At 46.2% G+C, this 22,134-nt stretch overlaps 1 protein-coding gene across 1 annotated transcript in view; it reads right to left on the bottom strand.

Moving 5' to 3' along the window:
* Positions 1–22,134, bottom strand: part of TRPM7 (transient receptor potential cation channel subfamily M member 7) — a 68,738-nt gene that overhangs the window by 7,975 nt on the left and 38,629 nt on the right. Inside the window, 20 exon segments of the mRNA XM_077317656.1 lie at positions 209–274; positions 444–494; positions 1,933–1,958; positions 2,132–2,169; positions 3,131–3,201; positions 5,005–5,101; positions 5,219–5,278; positions 6,446–6,522; positions 8,405–8,444; positions 8,446–9,097; positions 9,828–9,960; positions 11,601–11,785; positions 12,840–12,972; positions 14,080–14,254; positions 15,366–15,650; positions 17,364–17,492; positions 18,699–18,842; positions 19,006–19,161; positions 20,620–20,848; positions 21,387–21,667. Of these exon segments, the coding sequence (XP_077173771.1) occupies positions 209–274; positions 444–494; positions 1,933–1,958; positions 2,132–2,169; positions 3,131–3,201; positions 5,005–5,101; positions 5,219–5,278; positions 6,446–6,522; positions 8,405–8,444; positions 8,446–9,097; positions 9,828–9,960; positions 11,601–11,785; positions 12,840–12,972; positions 14,080–14,254; positions 15,366–15,650; positions 17,364–17,492; positions 18,699–18,842; positions 19,006–19,161; positions 20,620–20,848; positions 21,387–21,667 (3,028 nt within the window).

The following is a 22,134-nucleotide window of genomic DNA, read 5'->3' as shown; positions in this document are numbered from 1 at the left end:
TACTCAAGCACGGGAGAAGCTCAAAGACAAGAGGGGAAAAGAGACCATTTCCAGTGGATCTTTTCATAACATATGCTTGGTGTTCTCCGGCAGCGCACAGGCTATGTTTAGAAGCTGTGAAGAACAAGCCTTTCACGTTCGGCGTTTGCAGACAAGGAAATAATCTTCGCGACCTTTGAGAACCGGAGTTTACGAATCGCCTTCTTACCTCGTGGAGGCACAGGGGTGAACGGGATGCTTTGTGACAACCTCATCAGATTGTTTCTTTCAACAGCTGTAGCGAGGAGAGAAAAAAATGTTCCAGAGCACTTGGTTGGTGAAGCCGCTAAAGTAACAAACCGTGCTGGGAGGGGCTCATGGGAATTGTAGTCCATGGGCATCTGGAGAGCCACCGTCTGGCCGCCCCTGACTTCTATGACCGATGGCAGCTTTAGGGTACTGACCTGAGTAGTAATAGGTGGTATCCATGATCGGCTTGAAAGGGGAAGCAATCCCTAAAAGATCAAGATTACTATTATTTATTACAACAACAAAAAAGGAAGGTTCACCATAGAACACCAACAGAAAAACAAGGAATCTATCCAAGGCAATATTCTTGTTCTAACAATATACATTCAATTTTAATACGATTTTTAATATACATGAAGAATCAACCATAACGATTTCTAGATAATTTCCATTTTCAATATCTTTTCTTCAGTGGTTCGGTCTTCCAATGTAAGATTGTTGTAACAATAGTGAAAGTTAGTCTTTGACTAACATTCCCCGATACCTTTGAGCCGATGGCCTATTGATATTATTAAAGCACTAATATAAGGAAATACTGTAGGATTTTTCCACACTGACTAACTTTCACTATTGTTACAACACTATCTATCTATCTATCTATCTATCTATCTATCTATCTATCTATCTATCTATCTATCTATCTATCTATCTATCTATCTATCTATCTATCTATCTATCTATCTATCTATCTATCTATCTATCTATCTATCTATCTATCTATCTATCTATCTATCTATCTATCTATCTATCTATCTATCTATCTATCTATCTATCTATCTATCTATCTATCTATCTATCTATCTATCTATCTATCTATCTATCATCTATCTGCTCTTGAAGCCAGCTTGTGGAGGGTCCCGACAGATAATCCAACAATAAAACCCAACAAAATACCCATCAAAACCCCAATCGACAACATTACAACCCCAACAGATGATTTTATGTAATTTTATTACTACATTTATAAAATGCATCCCTTTTTCAGAAAAATTATATAACACAGTATGTCTGAAAATGAAACAGCATCCTGTGTTTACCATTAACAAATACAGAACGGAACTGCATCGGCATTGCCAGCTTGGTGCAGTGGTTAAGAGTGTCAGCTCCTAATCTGGCGAGCCGGGTTTGATTCCCTGCTCCCCCACCTGCAGCCAGCTGGATGACCTTGGGTTTGCCACAGCACTGATAAAGCTGTTCTGACCGAGCAGGAATATCAGGGCTCTCTCAGCCTCACCCACCTCACAGGGTGTCTGTTGTGGGGAGAGGAAGGGAAGGCAATTGTAAGCCGCTTTGAGGCTCCTTCAAGTAGAGAAAAGTGGAGTATAACAACCAACTCTTCTTCTTCAGACATCCTTAGTTGGTTCCTCTCTTCCCCAAATAGTTAAAACAGTCCCCAAATTAGTGGATGAGGAAATAGCTGTCTAGTGAAATTTTCAAAGCACAAGAGAGGAGCACAAGTACCAACGAAATCCAAATGGATACTTTCATGGTTGTACGTTTAACCCTGGACAGAACTACCCTACCTACCAAAACACACAACACCCAAAAAGCTCCCAGTTCAACTGCTTTACAACCAAGCACTGAATCACTTCACCTAAATGTAGAGTGATATTAACCCCGGCACCCTTCTCCCAAACTGCTCACCATTCAGCGCATCTTCTTCAGAAGACCTGTCGGTGACAAGAGATGTCAAAGATTTGTCATCCAAAACCAGCAGACTCTCATTGTTAAGTTCTGCTCACTCAAGGGTTTGTATGTGTCAACAAAAGAATTCTAGAGTGACCAAAGTGGCAGAACGGTCTGAACAAACATGACCAGTTGCAATATCAAGGTCTTTACTTACATCGGATTGCTGTACGAAGGCCGACCTTGAGCCCAGTCCTGCAAGAGAAAGAAACCTGACGCTTTACATCTCTGCAGCACACAACCTAAGTGCTGAGTTTAGAACTAAAGTGCATATAATGGAACATCTATCTTATGGGCTTCATAATTTAAACGGTTTTAACACTGATTTCATTGTTGTAACGTACTTTACATGTTGTAAACCGCCCTGAGCCGGTATCTGGAAGGGGGCAGTTATATACAACAACAACAAGAAGCCTTTAATAGCATATAAAAGTACAATAGAAGAAGGGAAAATGCAAAAGGACCCACTGCTATTGAAAACAAAGGCAAAGATAATACTTTAGACATAATACATTCACGATTTCTCGTGGCAAGATGTAAAAACTTTGCAACTGGTTCGATTATATCAGGGTTCTGGGGTGTCAAAAGAAACTGGATCTATATACAGTATTTGCTGGCGTATAAGACTACTTTTCCCCCCCTGAAAAACATGCCCCCAAGTGGGGGGGTCGTCTTATACGCCGGGTGCACTTCAGTTGGGATAGACATAGTTGCCCATAGTGGCCCATAGTACTGTATTTTGAGTGGAAATGTTGAGAGGTCGTCTTATACGCCGGCAAATACGCCGGTAAATCGATAGGGAGATTGAGGATAGATAGAAGATGGAGGGGAGGGGCAGAAAATAGATGAAGGAAGATGAGACAATAGCAGAATCTCTGCGTGACGACTATTTGCTTAGAACCACACATTAGGAGGGAAGGAATGAGGAGAAAGGACACGCCCAGTGAATTCTTCCAAAGGATTTCAAGATTACTGTGCTTCTCTGGAGACGGCCCTTGCTCAGGGTGACGTATTTGTGGTGGGGGGGGGGGGGACACAATACGCCTTCCTCTGCTGCTTTCTTTCTACTACCCCCGCAATTCAACTTTGCAAGGGCTGGGTCCCGCACCGAACCCCCAAGAGACGGATTGCAGAAGCATTGTGACATGTTCCTCACCGTGAGTAAGGCCGCTTTGGAATCTGCCTGCGGAGAATCTTCGGCGGGTGACTTCCTGCTCAGACTGTGCGCTAGGAAAGGGAAGGCAGAGTTAGGGTTCTCTCCGCTGGGAGAGAAGACGAGCGGCAAACGAACCGACGAGGCGCATTTTTAGCGTCGGACAACTTAGCAGTGTCATTTAAAAACAAGGCCGAGAGCCAAAGAGCGGCGGATGCTTTCACTCGGGACAGTTCTCCCCGTGCCTCCTGGCAAACCTGTTCTAAAATTGACGGTGGCTCCAGGAAGAAAAAAGCAATGGCCCAGCTAAGCACAGCTGGCTAATGCTGGAAAGAGAATGCAGCCTCTTTCATTGAAACATTACTGCATGCCCTCTCCATAGACACATTAGTCAATACCAACTTTAAACATGCACACATCCAGAGGGACTTCGCTGAGAGTTCTAAAAAAAAATCTATCACTGCGGCCTATTTTAAAGGTTTTTAATGCTGCATCGGTTTTATTGTTGGGTCGCAATTTTCTGGGTGTGCGATATAGATTATTCATTTAAAAACCAATAAGAATTCGTGATACAGTAAGAGGTTGCGTTTCTGCCCAAGAATGACTGTATCCTAGAACCCAGTTTAGAAAACCTAGAGATTAGAAACCACCTGGTGGAATGAGCTCCTGGAGGAGATCAGGGCCCTGACGGAACTAAAACAGTTCCGCAGGGCTCTTCCGCCAGGCATTTGGTTGAGGCCAACCAGAATTAGCAACATCTACGGTGGCCTGAACTTCCCCTCCCAGGAATCCATACACCCGATCTGAATCCTTGGACCTGTTAAAACCGTTTGGACACCCTCATTTGTGGTTAATGTTAATGTTACTACTGTTGCAGTCCATTCATGTTACGTAGAAACAAAGTTCCTTGTGCCGTTTACGTTCCATGTTAACCTCCCTGAGCCTCAGGGGAGGGCGGTATATAAACGGAATGAATGAATGAATGAATGAATGAATGAATGAATGAATGAATGAATGAATGAATGAATGAATGAATGAATGAATGAATGAATGAATGAATGAATGAGCAGGGGGTTGGACTAGATGGCCTGTATGGCCCCTTCCAACTCTATGATTCTATGATTCTATGATTCTATGAATGGATGGATGGATGGAATGAATTGATTGATTGATTGATTGATTGAATGAATGAATGAATTAGTTCAGCAGTAGTTCAGCAGTGGAATAGGCTGCCTAAGGAGGTGGTGAGCTCCCCCTCACTGGCAGTCATCAAGCAAAGGTTGGATACACACTTTTCTTGGATGCTTTAGGATGGTTAGGGCTGATTCTGCGTTGAGCAGGGGGTTGGACTAGATGGCCTGTATGGCCCCTTCCAACTGTATGATTCTATGATTCTGTGATTCTATGAGCAGAGGGTTGGACTAGATGGCCTGTATGGCCCCTTCCAACTCTACGATTCTATGATTCGATGATTCTATGATTCTATGAATGGATGGATGGATGGATGGATGGAATGAATTGATTGATTGATTGATTGATTGAATGAATGAATGAATGAATGAATGAATGAATGAATGAATTAGTTCAGCAGTAGTTCAGCAGTGGAATAGGCTGCCTAAGGAGGTGGTGAGCTCCCCCTCACTGGCAGTCTTCAAGCAAAGGTTGGATGCACACTTTTCTTGGATGCTTTAGGATGCTTAGGGCTGATCCTGCGTTGAGCAGGGGCTTGGACTAGATGGCCTGTATGGCCCCTTCCAACTCTATGATTCTATGATTCTGTGATTCTATGAATGAATGAATGAATGAATGAATGAATGAATGAATGAATGAATGAATGAATGAATGAATGAATGAATGGATCTCTCGCAGATACTCACGTTGCTCTGAACGGCCGGCTATCAAGCTTCGATGGTATTCGGTGAAGCCGCCACATGAGCTAACCTGCCTCAGACTGCCTTCGGTCCCACTGCTGCCCTACATGTGGAACAGTCAAACAGGTTATCAGCATTCAAGAGAGATTCCTTTCAGAAGTGACATGTGAACATCAACACCTGCGCTCAAAGAAAGGGCGCCGGAGAATCTTAGCTCTACCTGCTGCCTTGCAGTCTCCATGCCTTCCAAAATCGCTTTCCTGAAATCCTCCTGTTGCTCCTATTTAAAAAAAGAGAGAAGTGCAATCAAAGACTTCTCACGTTTTATGCTTTATTCATAAGATAAAATGACAGTGAATAGTTTGTGCCGTTTGTGGTTGCCGGATTTTAAAAATGCAACATTTCCTTTTCCCACAAGTGAGAGCTAGATCTGGGGTCCCCAGCACGGCACCTGTGGGCGTTGGGAAAGGCCAGGTGAAGCTTTTAACCCAGCAGGCATTCAGATGGGCTGCTGGAGATCTGATTGGCTAAGGAGATTAAAAGGCATCCTGTTAACGAGAGCTTCTGCCTGAAACGCTTGAAGAGCTACTATCAGTAGGGATGGGCACGAACCACAAACAGGTTCCTGAGTAAACCACGAACCAAACAACAAACGCATAGGACTTGGGCGGGTGGTTTGTGAACCAACCCAATTCTTCTTGGCTTATGAGCCATTTAAAATTAAATCCCTGCTTTCTGATCCCTGCGGGGGCCATAGAGAACAGATGGTCCGAACGCTGAAGCATACGGACCATTCCGTATCTCGATAAGTCTCTGAACTTCTTCACGCTCTGCCACTGTGTTAAGTCAACTCAAATTCTCGCTGCTTAGTTAAGACTATTGGAGCACTGCCATAACATAGTGATTAACCCTGTAAATTATTATGGCTCCTGGAGTGCTGATCGCTAGCATGTCAAGGTGGCCTAAAAGAGCTTCAGCCTTGCTCTCATGACCTGTCCCCACCCTACCGCATCTGCTTTGCTTGTCATCAGCTCACTAAACTCTGGTCCCAGGACAAGAGAGCTGCCAGCTCAGCTTCTACTTGTAAGAAAGTTTCACACTGGTATGGAGACAGATGAGGCCGGCAGTAAATAGTAGGATGTGAACTGCGGCTTTGACAGCTTTATTTCTCATATGTTTTTGTGAACTACAACTGAATTCGAGGGGTCTGTGTGGCTGGTTTATCAAAGAATTGTCATATGGCTGTATTTAGATGCTGTGATACAGTTTACTGATGTCACAGGATTAACTTTTGCTTATATATTCCCACTGTCATGATGGTCAGTTCTTAGTCTGAGGAAGAGTGCTTGCCCTTGAAAGCTCACGCCCTGAATAAATCTTTGTCGGTCTCAAAGGTGCCTCTGATTTTAAAGACCTCCTAGTTATTGGCCAAGCAGAATTGGCTTACCTCTATTGTATCACTTCTTTCTTTGCTCTTAAGCTCGGTGTCTTTAAATCTCTGTAATTCCATGCTGTCTCTGTGACCTTTGGTACATTGCCATGTTTTAAAAAAAAAAAATACAGATTTTAGAGAAACGCACTTAAATAGTCAGTTCCCAACAAAACGCTGTTGGGATTTGAGAACTCAAGAGACAGTGACTACAAAGGAAACACATTTATGGGAGATCAGATTTGAGAACTATTGCTTTTCCTACATAAAAATGCGCAGTGATGTTCTGAAGGAAGACAACCCACTGAGGTTAACTGGAAGGGTGAAGATTCCTTCAAATGCAAACTTCATGGCACCAAATAGGCATATTTAACTTGCGGCAAGATTATTAGAATTTTAAACCAGCTAGTAGAAAAAGCACAGTTCAAAACGACAGCATTTCAAAATATAATCTTCATCCCTGTTCGCGTGTAAAAGAAATTTCTGACTTACAGGGCACGTACTTACAGGATTTTTACTTACAGCAGGGGTAGTCAACCTGTGGTCCCTCCAGATGTCAATGGACTACAATTCCCATGAGCCCCTGCCAGAAAATGCCGGCAGGGGCTCATGGGAATTGTAGTCCATGGACATCTGGAGGACCACAGGTTGACTACCCCTGCCCTAGCACACAGCCCAAAGATTGTCTGCCTAGACTGAAGAATCGATACACCGCACAATGCTGCAGTTGTACTGGCCTCTACACACAGGCATCAAATCCAACATGCAATGGTGAGTGGAAATTTTAGAGCAGAGGCTGGAGAGCCATCTGATGGCGAGGCTGATTCTGTGAAGGTTCAAGGGGGTGGCAGGTGACAGTGGGTGAGCGATAGGGTTGTGAGTGTCCTGCACAGTGCAGGGGGTTGGACTAGATGACCCAGGAGGACCCTTCCAACTCTATGATTCTGTGGGGCAAACACACCGAGGGGATTTCCACATGCTGCTGTTGCTTCTCTAAACCCAACGCTCTGTTTGGCCAAAGAAGAAGAAGAGTTGGTTCTTATATGCCGCTTTTCCCTACCCGAAGGAGGCTCAGAGCGGCTTACAGTCGCCTTCCCATTCCTCAAAGGATGAAGATTATATTCTAAAAACAAACGATTGTATCCCATCCCAACACCAAATAATTTCTTCCGTGATACGGTGCAGGTTATTCGTCTCTCTGGTTAGTGATCCCAAATTCTTTGCATTGAAAGATTAAAAGCCGGTTTCCAATAGATCACGGCTATCGCAGCTGAAAATGACACACACCGGAAGCGGGGAAATACCAGCTGAAACCACAATACAAACATATGTGTGTTCGTGTGCGGGGGACCATTTAGGAAGCCGCTAAAAGGTCTTTGTTTGCCAATAAGCAAGCCCGGGAGGGGAGGAATCATCCATTGAGACCGATCAATAAAAAAGAAATTACACTTTAAATAAAGGAGAAGCCATTCCCACAGTCCGAAGGAACGGGAGGGTTAAAAAAGCACCACAAGTACCACAAGGCCACCGGCATCCAGAATCCCCCCCAAGGTGCTTGATAAATCAAACCTTGCAATATAGATTTGATCCACAGTTTCTGCACTCGCGTAAAGCCACAGGAACACAAAGCTTGGTTCTTTCGTGCAGTTCCTTGAGTGCTGCAGGGGAGTCCGTCAACACTCACTGCCCCTCTCAGACGCCTACTCGTCCCGCACCTGTCCTCATGAGCGGAAGCCGGGTGCAACTTATTCGGGGCGCGATTCTTCGCCGGGTCGGAAGAGAGCCGGGGAGTCCGTTTGTCCAGGCAGCCGTCCGCAGCCCCATCGCGTTCATTATCCACAAAAGCATGGTTAACGTATCCCTCTACTCCAACGCAAACGTGGGAGCCGGCGGGAAGGCATGCAAAGGGCGAAGCAGGACAACTACAGCAACCGACGGCGGCTTTAGAACGTTTGTGCTTCAGCTGGCTATACTTACCCACAAAGGCACCGAATTCAACAGCGTTCTCTGGGTCGGGGGGCCTTCTCCTCGTCCTTGGACGCCGTTTCTAGCGGGCTTTTGCAGCTGGGCCGGGAAGGCGTGCTGACGAAAAACTTCGCCGTCGGGGAGGTGAGGTGCGGCATGCTTTTCGAGGAGCTCCCCGCCTTCCTGCTTTTATGACTGCTCTTGGTGGCGTCGGTACCCTGTATCCTTTGACGAAGTTCTGGAGGAGAAAGGGCTCTTGGGATTAAGGCACTGCCAGAGGAGCCGGCCTCTGGGAAGCTGAGTTCGTTCCTGCTGGGGAAATCGGGCATCTTGGATCCAGAATCTCTTTCGTCTTGCATAGAAATGTTGTACAGGACGGCGTTGTTGCTTTCAAGGCCTCCCTGGGGGAACGAGGAGCCAAACGCGTTGCCGATGCTGGGCTTCCTCCACATGGAGGACCGCAGGGGGCCGTCCTCGATGAGGTTCTGGGCCAAGTGTTTCGAAATGCTCAGCTCGCGGGTGATTTCGTTGTGGACCTTGCTGGCCTCCGACGCTTTCTGTGCCGTCAGTGTTTTCAAAGTGTCCACCGTGAGGGCCGAAAGGTCCTGCAAGTGGCCGATTTGAGTGTCCAGGGAGTGCAGCGAACGTTTGATATAGTTGACACGGTCACCGACTTCCTTGATCTGGATGCACATTTGCTCCACCCTGCGGGAGGAGAGGGGGGGGGGGGGGAAAGAGACGCACCACTTTAAAAAGGAAAGGGAGAGAAAGCCAGGCTCGCTTGAACGGTGTGTTTATAACGCCCCGATCGTGCGCCGTAGCCAGACTGGCTGGCTGGTTGGCCGTGAGAAATAATCAAATGGTTCGGTGATCTTAAAAGCACCCAATGATAAAGGCATTCTAAGGAGGGAAATTCAGGCAGTGACGCAAGGCTAGGTGAGCCCCATTTATGATAAGCCTAAGCTTATCCCCCCCCCCCCCAGTTATGTCTCAGTTATCAGGAGTTTGGAAACTGCAGCTGTAGATTATTTTTCCCAAATAGCGTAACCCCTGCTTTTCACCAGAAGCACCCAAAAATGGGAGACCCTCTGTGCATCTCCCACTATTCCAACTCCTGCTGCTTATCTCTTCCACCTGGAAATTCCTAGTCATAGGTGTGCTTGCACACTAGACCAGGGGTAGTCAAACTGTGGCCCTCCAGATGTCCATGGACTACAATTCCCAGGAGCCCCTGCCAGCGAACGCAGTTTGACTACTTTTGCACTAGACAGACACTCAGCTTTGCAGTCTGCAATGTTGGAAGGTAAATTTAAGAAAATACCCAGAGCGGAGAAACTTTATCCCTGCAAGTCAGGGGAGATAGAAACAATCGGTCATGTTTTCGGTCCGGATTCAAACCCAACAGAACGCGACGTTTTAAAACGCTGGTTCCTACCGTTCAGAAGTTACTCTCATTCTCTCTTCACTCCCAGAATGGAACTTGTCATCTTTTTCATTGAAATACATCTCGACGCATAATTCTTCAAAGTCGTGCAGTTTCTTCTGATCCTCTTCGGTTAAAAACAGTTCTGGAGAACAGGAGGAAAAGCAAGAGGAAAACAAGAGTAAGGTAAAGGTAAAGGTAAAGGTATCCCCTGTGCAAGCACCGGGTCATGTCTGACCCTTGGGGTGACGCCCTCCAGCGTTTTCATGGCAGACTCAATACGGGGTGGTTTGCCAGTGCCTTCCCCAGTCATTACCGTTTACCCCCCAGCAAGCTGGGTAAATCATTTCACCGACCTCGGAAGGATGGAAGGCTGAGTCAACCTTGAGCCGGCTGCTGGGATCGAACTCCCAGCCTCATGGGCAGAGCTTTCAGACGGCTGCCTTACCACTCTGCGCCACAAGAGGCTCTTAAAACAAGAATAAAAAGCACTTTTACAAACAGACCGGCCGATACAGAAAAGCAAGGGGGGAAGGAATCAACACTATCGTGTGAGCGGCCTATCCAAACAGGATTAACCCCAAAGCCAAAGGGAAACCAACAAAACAGTGGCAAGACTGCCATTCACAATTAAACATGCGTGTTTTACTCATATATATCCGTGTCGCTGGAGAAAATAGCTGCTTTGGAAGGTGCTCATTATGGCATTACAGCCTCCCTCTCCAAACTCTGTCCCTTCCCCTAGGCTCAATCGCCCAAACTCCTGCAATTTCCTATCTCCGAGCAGGCAAACCTACGCTGGACCCAGTAAATCCAAAAAGGCACGCACACAGTGGGGAAAAACACAGCTCAAGTACTGACCATCTTTACATGTACTTCTGCAAACCAAGTTCATCACCAAATTACACCTGATAGCACAGGTAGCTCCCATTCTAATTCAGAAAATGGATTTAAGCAGGTAGCCACATTGGTCTGAAGCAAAGCTAGAGTCTGGGGGCTCCTTGAAGACCCAACAACGCTTTATCCGGGATATAAGCTTTCGTGTGCAAGCTTTGTTCAGGTCAGAAATTGGGCTGACAATGTAATTTCGACAATACAGCTTCGACTGAAGAGTCCTTTCAGGAACTGGACCTTTTTTGCTTTACACACCCACCACTGTGTATCTCCGTCTCCTGTGCCTTCAAGCTCTCTCTGGTCTATTCATTTAATGAAAAACAGAGTTGCGTTTACCGGTAACTGGTCATTAAAAAAAGACAAACTAGTTAAGAAAAAAAGGACTCCATGTGCTGGTCCTGGAACAGGAGAAGACATCACTAAAAGGTAAAGGTAAAGGTATCCCCTGTGCAAGCACTGGGTCATGTCTGACCCTTGGGGTGACGCCCTCTAGCGTTTTCATGGCAGACTCAATACGGGGTGGTTGGCCAGTGCCTTCCCCAGTCATTACCGTTTACCCCCCAGCAAGCTGGGTGCTCATTTTACCGACCTCGGAAGGATGGAAGGCTGAGTCGAACTTGAGCCGGCTGCTGGGATCGAACTCCCAGCCTCATGGGCAGAGCTTTCAGACTGCATGTCTGCTGCCTTACCACTCTGCGCCACAAGAGGCTCTTGAAGACGTCACTAGATGTATGCAAACTGAGATTTGGACACCTGTTCAAATTCCTCGGGGGGGTTTTAAATTAAATTAAACTGGGCACTCTTGTCAACAAGATGGGACACACACAAATCGCTGGCACTGGAAATGATAACAAAAGAACAGCACCGCACGCCTCTCGGTCGCGTTCTTACTTGGTCCGTCCGAAGTTTTATCTGTCTTTCTTCGCTTGCATATGCAACAGAACAAGGAAGCCATGTGACTAAGAATGATAAGAGGTGGGGGCAGGACAGGCTTCTCGTGGTAAGCCATTATGAAGTGATAGCGCTGGTATTTCCATACAATGTTGGAAATGGCCTTCACCTGCAAATAGACGTTGCTAAAGAGAGAGAGCCAAAACAAAAAGTAAATGTTTTCGTACAATACACCCCCGGCCAGCCTGTCTCAACCTTTTGACTGTTGAGAAACCCCAGAAACATTCTTTAGGCTTCGAGAATCCCCAGAAGTGGCACGATCATGCACAATATGGCTGGGAAGCAGAGCTGTGTATATGCCGACCAGGCGCCCCTCTCCTCTCCACCCCCTCCAGGCCCCCTACCCCCTCCCCTTCCCTCCCCACCCCCTCCAGGCCCCCTACCCCCTCCCCTTCCCTCCCCACCCCCTCCAGGCCCATCATTGGCCAATTTGGGAGGGGGAGCAGATCGACATGACCGTATATGGTCATACCCCCCAATAAAGAGAGCCAGTTTGGTGTAGTGGTTAGGAGTGCGGACTTCTAATCTGGTGAGCCAGGTTCAATTCTGCGCTCCCCCACATGCAGCCAGCTGGGTGACCTTGGGCTCACCACGGCAGTGATAAAACTGTTGAGACCGAGCAGTGATATCAGGGCTCTCTCAGCCTCACCCACCTCACAGGGTGTCTGTTGTGGGGAGAGGAAAGGGAAGGCGACTGTAAGCCGCTTTGAGCCTCCTTCGGGTAGGGAAAAGCGGCATATAAGAACCAACTCTTCTTCTTCTTCAGTGATATCAGGGCTCTCTCAGCCTCACCCACCCCACAGGGTGTCTGTTGTGGGGAGAGGAAGGGGAAGGCGACTGTAAGCCGCTTTGAGCCTCCTTCGGGTAGGGAAAAGCGGCATATAAGAACCAACTCTTCTTCTTCTTCTTCTAAATGCCTAACAAATTTTAACAATATATTTTTAAAAAATTCCCACCCATCCGGGAAACCCTACTCAGGCTCTCAAGAAACCCCAGGGTTTCACAAAATCATGGTAGAGAAACCCTGCCCCAGACACTTGCATTCAGATCTACGCACTAGTGGGAAATATCAGAACATCAAAACATCCGTGGGAAAACTATTGCAAGCCAAAACAAATCACCAAGCTAGCTACCATTTGGAATGCCTATAGAGGAAACAAACAAAAAGTGTATACTTACTTGAAGAAGGCAATGAGGAGATTGACCATAATTATGTACTGGACAAAGAGATAGACTGATTGAAGAAATGGAGTCAGCCATGATCCCATCACACAGAGATGTTTAACCGATGGGTCCGAATTGTTTGCACACACTTAACCAACAACAAACAGAAATTATTAGAAAGCTCTGAAGTTACAGCAATCGGATATAAAACAACCTTCTATGTATACGTAATCAAAAATATAATCCTGTCCAAAACTACTTTAACACATGCCTGAGAAGTACTCATTTCAAAGCCAGAATCCTTTAGACTAAAAAAATTGGAACAACGGCTAGAGACGCAGGCAGGCAAACGTGGAGGTTTGTATTAAAGCCGTTTATCTCCAAACTAATAAGGAGTTAGCTTGTACCACGTAAAATAAGAACGGCACGTCAGGTTTTGAACTAATACGTCTAGACAGTTTGTTTTTAGGAAAAAGAGGACAGACATTCTATCAGATTTTTAAAAATACATTTATACGAAGTATCCTTTCAAAATATTCACCTGTCACCCAAAATCCTGAAAACTACACTCCTGATCCAATTATCCTCTAAACCAAAGGGGTAGTCAAACTGCGGCCCTCCAGATGTCCATGGACTGCAATTCCCATGAGCCCCTGCCAGGGGCTCATGGGAATTGTAGTCCATGGACATCTGGAGGGCCGCAGTTTGACTACCCCTGCGAAAGTTCACCAACTCCTACAATGAGGGACCATTTTGAACTACAGAATGAATGCTGGAATTAAAGGTGCATTGGTTAGAACAACCTTTTTCAACCGTTTGACCATAGAGGAGCCCCTGAATTAATTTTTAGCCCAAGGGGCATGACTTTCTCTGGATTATATTCCAGAGTAATTGCAAGGGCGAAGCTGTTAAGTACTTTAGGTGTTTTGTTTCACCTTCCCAGTAAAACCAACTCTCCACCCACTGCCTCTTAAACGCCTCATTGTCTATACGCGGGGTGGCCAACCTGTGGTTCTCCAGATGTCCATGGACTACAATTCCCATGAGCCTCTCTCAGCATGCTGCTGGTAGGGGCTCATGGGAATTGTAGTCCATGGACATGCGGACAATCACAGTTTGGCCAACCCTGGTTTATACAGAGCCCAGCCGGAGGACTCAATATATAGCCTGAAAAACACTGAAATCTCCTTTCATCATCCCGCCTCAGCAACATTTCGAAGAAGATAAAACCCAGTTGTGGGAAATTTCCTCTTACCGTCTATTTCATAAGCATAGACTTCACCAAAGATCATCCAGTAGGGCTGAAACACAATGTCTTTTGCCAGGACCCAGGAAGATTCTTCGTTAGGGTAAAGTATGGCCTTCCGGGGGACCCCGAAACTGAGCAGGACGACAGCCATGATCACTACAATGTAAAACATGTTGGCCACCTATTAAAACACAGAGGTAGAGTCAAAGAGACCGAAATAACCTCTTAAAAGTCATGAAAGCACTTCTAGAATACTACTCGTTTAATTTGGCCTGGGCAAGCAACCCACTCGTTTTTCTGACAGGAAATCCTTTTTGGACTTTACTATGTAGTAACTAGGGGTGTACAAACAAAACAAACAACCCCCCAGCATTTTTCTGGTCTGGGTATCTTAATCTGAAAAACATCCGTCTTTCTCAATATTCCTGAAGCAAGAAATATTCAGGAATGCTGGATTTTTCCCGGCTCCATTAAACCCTATGGGGACCATTATTGTCAATGGTCCCCACAGAATCAATCTGGGGGGGCCTGGGGCTCGGGGGGGGGAGCTTTATTTAAGATAAAAACACCCTGCTTATTTATTTACTTTTTCATTTATACTTCAATTAATACACTGCCTTTCATGGCAATTGCCGCTGCGTGGCGGATTACAATATAAAACCAATAAAAACATACAAAAACCCCCTCATAAATCCCCCAATAAAAATGGCAAGAACAATAAACAATAAATGGCAGCACAGACTTAACTAAATCTCTCAGTCCCAGCTTTGCTATTCCAGCCTCAGGATCAATACAGTGTCCCCAGATGGTGGAAACCCGGGGGCTGATTTCAACACGTTTGCGTGTTAGTATTGATCAGGGCCAACCTGCTCACTGCAACACTGGACTGCGCATACCATATGCCACCCCACATTTGTGCACAAATGCGAATATGCAATCCCAGACATGTCTCAGTCACCCGAACCCCCATGCCCTTCTAACCCCAATAACATCTACTTAGAACTGCCCTGGTAGCCTCAATCATCCGTAGACCAAGGGTAGTCAAAACTGCGGCCCTCCAGACGCCCATGGACTACAATTCCCACGAGCCCCTGCTGGCAGGGGCTCATGGGAATTGTAATCCATGGACGTCTGGAGGGCCGCAGTTTTGACTACCCCTGCCGTAGACACTTCTCTGCAACGGGCAATTAGAAAAGGCAAATCTGCCTGTCGCTTTCATTGGTCGATCTGGAAAAAACACGTAGCCCTGCTGGCGTAAGCCCCTCAATCCAAGGCCGCAGAGAAAGACTCACCATTTTGCCAATCATCATGACGTAAGGGCCAGCCTGCTGGTTGACCGCGAGGAAATCCAGTAGCCTCACGTACCAGAAGATTATATTCAGGCAGTAGGTCAGTCTCCCGGCCACGAAAACACGGTTGACCGAATACGTGTTTTCGTTGAAGTTCCCTTTCGCTCCAAATCTCAGTGCAAAGCCAATGAAAAAGGTGAGGACGGCGATTGTGTCGCTGACGTTGAAGTAATCGTTGAACCACACCTTGATCTTCTGGCCGACCTTCCCGGCCTCTGACATGAAGATCTGTTTCGGCAGCAATGAGAAATCGGGCGCCAGTCAATTGCCTCTTGTTTCAAAGGCCCGAAGGTCACGTAAGCCAGTGGTCCCCAACCTTTTTATCACCGGGGACCACTCAACGCTTGACAATTTTACTGAGGCCCGGTGTGTGGGGGGGGGTAGTTTGCTCCTCTACTCTCAACCACTGCCCTACCGCTCTCTGATCGCTCTGGTCATGTTTAAACCTCCCTTCAAAATAAGATACAGACACGCCACAACAATGAACATCAGGAACATTTTATTTTCATGGACATTTTAACTCATGACAATGACAAATCAATGGGAACCCTGAGCTTGTTTCTCTGCAACGAGATAGTCCCATCTGGGAGTGATGGGAGACAAAGACACCCAAAGTGTGTTGTAAAGGGCCGGGGGGGGTGAAGTAAAGGGCCGGGGGGGGGGGAGAAGGCGTCCTTCGGGGCCCACCTCCAATTAGTCAAAGGACCACATGTGGTCCACTGCCCACAGGTTGGGGATCGCTACTGTAAGACAAGGGAGTGGGGACAGAGTACAGGTCCATAAGGTAGGGTCCCTTCCATGCCCTCGTTTGCCCCCCTTTTCTTTCTTTCCTCCAGTCTGCTCCTGGAAGATACTTCATTCACTGCAGCACTTTATGCTGGCGCTAACATTGCTTAGCTGTCGTTTTATTAACAGCTTTATCTATTTGACTTGCTTATTGTTTCATTAATTGGTTGCGCACTGCCCCAAGACACCAAAGCCCAAGAAGGGTGGTATAAAAAGAATCTCTAAATAAATGTTTAAAAAATTTACAAGCTTCTGTTTCCAGGCAGTCAAGGGTCCCATCTTCCTACGACCCCAAAACATGATCGTGTCATGTCACGTCATGTTATGATTGTCATTTATTGCATTGTTAGAATATTCTATGGAGCCATTCTACAACGTTTAATGTAAACTGTAGGGAAGGGCGGTATAGAAATCTAAATAAATAAAGCGACACAAATATAAAACCCTGATCCAGACTATGCTGAGTGTTAAAATTAGCCTTTTCTTTATTTCAGATCACCTTGCCTGTAGGAAAAGGAAGCCCATCCTACCCTCCCATTGGACTCAAATTCGGGAGACCCAGGTTTGACCTTGGGTGACCTTGGGCCAGTCACACCCTTTCTGCACGCTCCCTAAGGCAGGACGTCACGTCTGCTATCATTTCTGCTATAGGGACCGCGCCAGTAGATGTTCCCCATCCAAAACAGAGAAGAACAGAACTATGTAAGCTGCTTTGGGTCCCCACTGGAGAGAAAAGTTGGGGTATAAATGAAGTTAATAAAAAATAGTGAAGTCTAACCACCTTGGGCAGGGGTGGCCAAACCGTGGTTCTCCAGGTGTCCATGGACTACAATTCCCATGAGCCCCTAGGGCAGGGGTAGTCAAACTGCGGCCCTCCAGATGTCCATGGACTACAATTCCCAGAAGCCTCTGCCAGCAAATGCTGGCAGGGGCTCCTGGGAATTGTAGTCCATGGACATCTGGAGGGCCGCAGTTTGACTACCCCTACCCTAGGGTTATGTATTCAGACCCAGGAGCACCTACTGCCTTGTTCTCCTGTGACAGGTAAGTTGCTGGCCCGTTCCTCTTAACTAACCCTTCGATAAGACACAAACCGGACTGCGCATTTCAGCAAGTTGCACAGGACGCACACCGTTACGCAAAATGCCAACATACCTCACGAATCTTCTCAATACCCAACGTGAAAATGTAAGCAATGACAATCCATTCTTGGATAGAAGGCAGCTCTTCCATTTTCACAAGAACCACAAAAGTGTAAAGCATCAAAAATCCTATGTAGGCCAGCTAGAAAAGGAAGCAAAACAGAGTGCAATTAAAAATGGGGGTATCGGCCACCAAAGAGACTCGTCAAATATTCTAATGTGGCAACTACTTGCTTTCATGTGCGATGGGAGTCGTTCACAAGCTGCTGGACAACGATTGTGGCAAATGTTTGAGTTGCATAGATTTCAAGACCGGCCGCACGCCAGAATTGTTACTGTTAAATTACATCAGACCTATTCTGTCTCCTTTTCAAGAGCTGGTTCTGTACACGGTAACAACTGCTCATTCCCTCTGTGCGACACATTGACCGTTTATGCACTGGTAACTTCACTGTCCCAGCTCCCATGCAGGTGCACAAATTGGGGGTGGATGAGGTGCACCGGGCCAAACGCTCCCCTGTGTGGGTGCAGAAAGAGGTGGGGCAACCTGCCATGACTAAAACTCCAGCCTGCAACCTGACATGGAACCTCCAGTGCATAAACGGTCATTGGAGGGAAAGTTCCCTCCAATGTCAAAGAGAAACTGAATAATGACAGGTTCTTTGAGTCCAAAGGCACCTTGAATAAAACTTGGTAGGTCTTAAAGGTGCCTTTGGACTCAAATCTTGTTCTGCTACTTCCGACCTATACGGCGAGCCGCCGGAATTTTTCTGAATGACACACTGTGCATGATGAAAACGACAGCTTATTTTAACAGAAAACCTCTAAAAAGATGGTATCCGGATATGAGCTCTTCTGCCAAGCTTATGGTTGAGGCCAGGTCAAAGGTTAAGGGAAGATCTTGAGTCCCCCTAATTTGTTACTCTCCAATGATGTCACCTATGTCCCCCTGAGCTGTGGGCTGCTGGCGGGAAGCTGGAGGAGGGTTTTTTTAGTGGACTGGATGGTCATTGGGGTTATTAGTTTTTAGGCTGCGTATTTTAAGCTTTGAAATTAATTTTTTTTGCGAGCTGCCATGAGCTGGCTGTACAGACAGCGGTAGCATATAAATTTAGGATGCTTAGGGCTAATCCTGCGTTGAGCAGGGGGTTGGACTAGATGGCCTGTATGGCCCCTTCCAACTCTATGATTCTATGACTAGATGGCCTGTATGGCCCCTTCCAACTCTATGATTCTATGATTCTAAATATAAGAAACAAATAAACAAAGATTCAACGATGGAGTATTTAAGAAAGGGTACGCAAGACAGGGAATAAAGTAATTCCACACAGATAATAAAAACACTTACTGTATTAAACCAGAATTTCACTATTGGTGCGTGATAAAAGGCATAAAATTTCCGCGTCACTGGGAGCTTCTTGGGTTTTATAGCCGTCTCCATGTCGTGCTTCCCTTCGTTGCTGTCTAGGACTTTCACTTCCTTAAACACTTCCTAATATTTTTAAAAATTACATTTTCAGAAAGCATGCATTAGTATTCTCTGTGAACCTCCACCCCCCCCCCCCCCACACACACACACTGTGCATGTGCAAATGAGCCTTCGGGGAGGGCAGTATATAAATATAATTAATAAAAATAATTAAGAAATGAATTACCATGGGTATCTCTTCTGATATGTTCTGGAAGTTGTTCTCACTGTCTTCCATGGTCATTTGGTGTGCATCTTGAGACTGTGGGATATGAGACATTTCTGCCTTGGTTTTGTATTCCAGCATTAGGATGGCAGGGGGAACCAAGATGCTCAGAATCACCTGCGAATTACAAAGGCCAAGTTATTCCAAAGCATACTCCCACTCGTCACCGGTGTACTAAAAACAACAGAGACACACTGCACACAAAGTACGCCCTCCCGGAAAGATCTTAATATCTGCCTCTCAGGTAGCAAGTAAAAGATGGAGAGGAACAATCAGGGTGGCAGAGGTTTCGTTTGCTTGCTTGTAAAGACAGAAATTGCAGTTAGCCATTTTGGTTAACTGAGATGGTTGGGGCCAGTTAGCACCAGAGCTTGGCCTCTTGTGACAGCTCTTTGGTACATGGCTCCATGTTCTTGGACAGTCATTATGTGGCAGCACTCACCAACCTGCCTCACAATTTTAACGGGGCCCACAAGCCTTATGAAAAGTTCAAGGGAATTTTTCAGGCTTGCTCACTGTTTTACACTCCTTTAGCTGCTCCTAATAAACATTATACTTTTCGTTGCTTTTGTGCGTGTGATCTTTTTTTTTTAATTCATCGAGTACATATAAAACTCCCAAATGTCCAAAACGAGAAAATATCTGCTCTCTCTGAAACGGTATCAAACCGAATGCGTTTAAATCATATTTGCTGTGCTAGTTGGTTTGGTCCCCCAAAACAAACACCACCCCCAGTAATGCCTTTGCTGTTACCTTCAGCCAACGCGCATTTCCCAGTAGTCTTGCTACGTCCGTTTAGAAGCCAAAAAATTATCTCTCTCTAAGTGGTAAAATTAGTTCACTAGCAAGCCAAGTGAGAGATGACCAGTTAGTACGCACAACAGACAAGAGCTCGTTGTGTTTTTAAGTGATGCCCGAGGATGTTTGGCCTTGAAGCTGCAATTTTCGCAGAATTCTTTTCGGAGGTCTGATGCAGAGGGGTAAATTTCCAGATCGGGCTCCAGAGAGGAATGCTGCTCCTGCTACGGTTAATCGAGGCTACACGGCTTGGTTTACGCACACCCTCCTGAAAACTTACACCCCCTCGCATCCTGCGTGGCTTGTCTTGCCTTCTACTGGCCAACTTGGGCCTGCCGGCACAACTCAAAGGAACGGCTTTCTACATGGCGTTTTACTTGACCACCTGGCGAAAAGCATTAATGGCGTTTCAATTTTAAACAAGGCGTTTTCAGTCTGTTAATGTGTCACCACTAAATCTTTTTTTTTTTTTTAGTAGTTGATTAGTTTCTCAGGAAGAGCTAGAGAGCCACCTCCGGTTAAAGGCTTACTTGCCTGGTTTCTGCCTTCTAACTTTCTGTACCTTTTTTGGAAGATAATAAAGCATCGTAAGGAGAGTTATTGTTGCATTCCCAAAGTACCACCGCCAGCTTTATGTTAAAAAAAAAAACAAAACAAAAAGCGGTTTAATTTAACCATACATAAAGACCTGGCAAGGCTAGGCACTCAAAAACATGCCAGCTACACAATAATATATATGGCAGAGCCCAGGGGAAGCAAATCTGCAAGACTTATTACCTTATACCATGAATTCTTCCTCATATTGAGTCTTCCCATCCACATATCAGACAGTAACATCTGGGTGCACGTGTGAGCAACGAACGGACGGAGCCGGGAAGACACCGCGAGCTTAAGGCAAGTGGAATTACTCCAGTTTTTCAGCTCGTAAGTTAGCAATTTCATAGCCATCGTCTCATCTTGCCGGAATGACTGTTCTAAGAGTTCCACTGCCAGTTGTCCAAACTCACTGGGAAGGAAACACACGCAGACACACACACACACAGGTTAGAAGGTGCAAGGGACACACAGCCATGGCGTGACAGTCAATTTTTCCCCATACCGTTTTCATCTTGGGGGGGAAAAAAAGCAAAGAAGGCTGGAAAATATAGATGAGCAATTGCCAAGCAAACCACCTGGAGCCCCCGAATAAGAAATAACGAATTTATCCTAACAATGCGTCAAATTATTTTAGAAGATCAGGTCCAGCAAACTGCTAGGATGGGACCAATCCTGAACCCCCTGGAGCAGGGGTAGTCAAACTGCGGCCCTCCAGATGTCCATGGACTACAATTCCCAGAAGCTCCTGCCAGCTTCTGGGAATTGTAGTCCATGGACATCTGGAGGGCCGCAGTTTGACTACCCCTGCCCTGGAGGAAGAGCAAAGTAAAAGTACCAATAAATAATATCTTTCCCCAGAACCAAATTAAAAATTCGGAGAAAGAACATTATCTGGGGGGGTGGGGAGGGAGGAGAGTGCATTTAAAACTGGTTTAAGGGCTCTTTACTCGCAATACTGTTTGAGTTCTTCCGAGGTATCGTCCACAAGGTCACTTTGTTTTGCTTCGTAGGCCATCGAGCGATACAGCTTGCAGGCCACCAAGGCCTTGGCCATGGACTCCTCCCCGTGCTGCCAGAAGAAGAGGGCCATCTTTTGCCTTTTCATTAGCACCGCCCAGAGGAGCAGCTCGTTAAGAGGATAAGGGAAGCGCCGTGTTTCCGGGTCATCGATATCCACTATGTCCTCTTTGGTTTTCTTCTTTTTGCCTTCTTCGGGCACAGTATCGACCTTTGGAAAAAAATCAAATCGAAAGAAAATTTAAGGGTTATACGGAATGAGGAAATGTTGGCTCACAAGGACTTGGGTTGCCAGCTCTGGGTTGGAAAATCCCTGGAGATTTTTTTTTAGGGGGGGGGGAGAACCTGGGGAGGGTGTGATTTGCAGAGGGGAGGGACCTCGGCCATAGGGTACACCCCCCAAAGTTGACATTTTCTCCAGGGGAATGGATCTCGGTAGTCTGGAGATCAGCTGTCATAGTGGGGGATTTTCCATGTCGCCCCTGGAGGCTGGCAACCAGAATGATGGCTCACGGTTCCAAGCAGAGATGCTCAGTGGTTAAGGATCCACAAGGCATGCTGCCTATGGCTCTTCTGAATACTGTTCTCCAACATGGTACCCGCGCCATGTTTCAGGGGGGCCGGGATGACAGGTGAAACAGCCACTGCCAGGGGAACACACAAGCTACAAGCCTCCTT

This window comes from Paroedura picta, chromosome 18 (assembly GCF_049243985.1).
Source record: "Paroedura picta isolate Pp20150507F chromosome 18, Ppicta_v3.0, whole genome shotgun sequence".
Classification (NCBI taxonomy): Eukaryota; Metazoa; Chordata; class Lepidosauria; order Squamata; family Gekkonidae; genus Paroedura; species Paroedura picta.
Note: the sequence above shows the minus strand (reverse complement) of the source record. Positions and strands in the feature narration are given on the sequence as shown.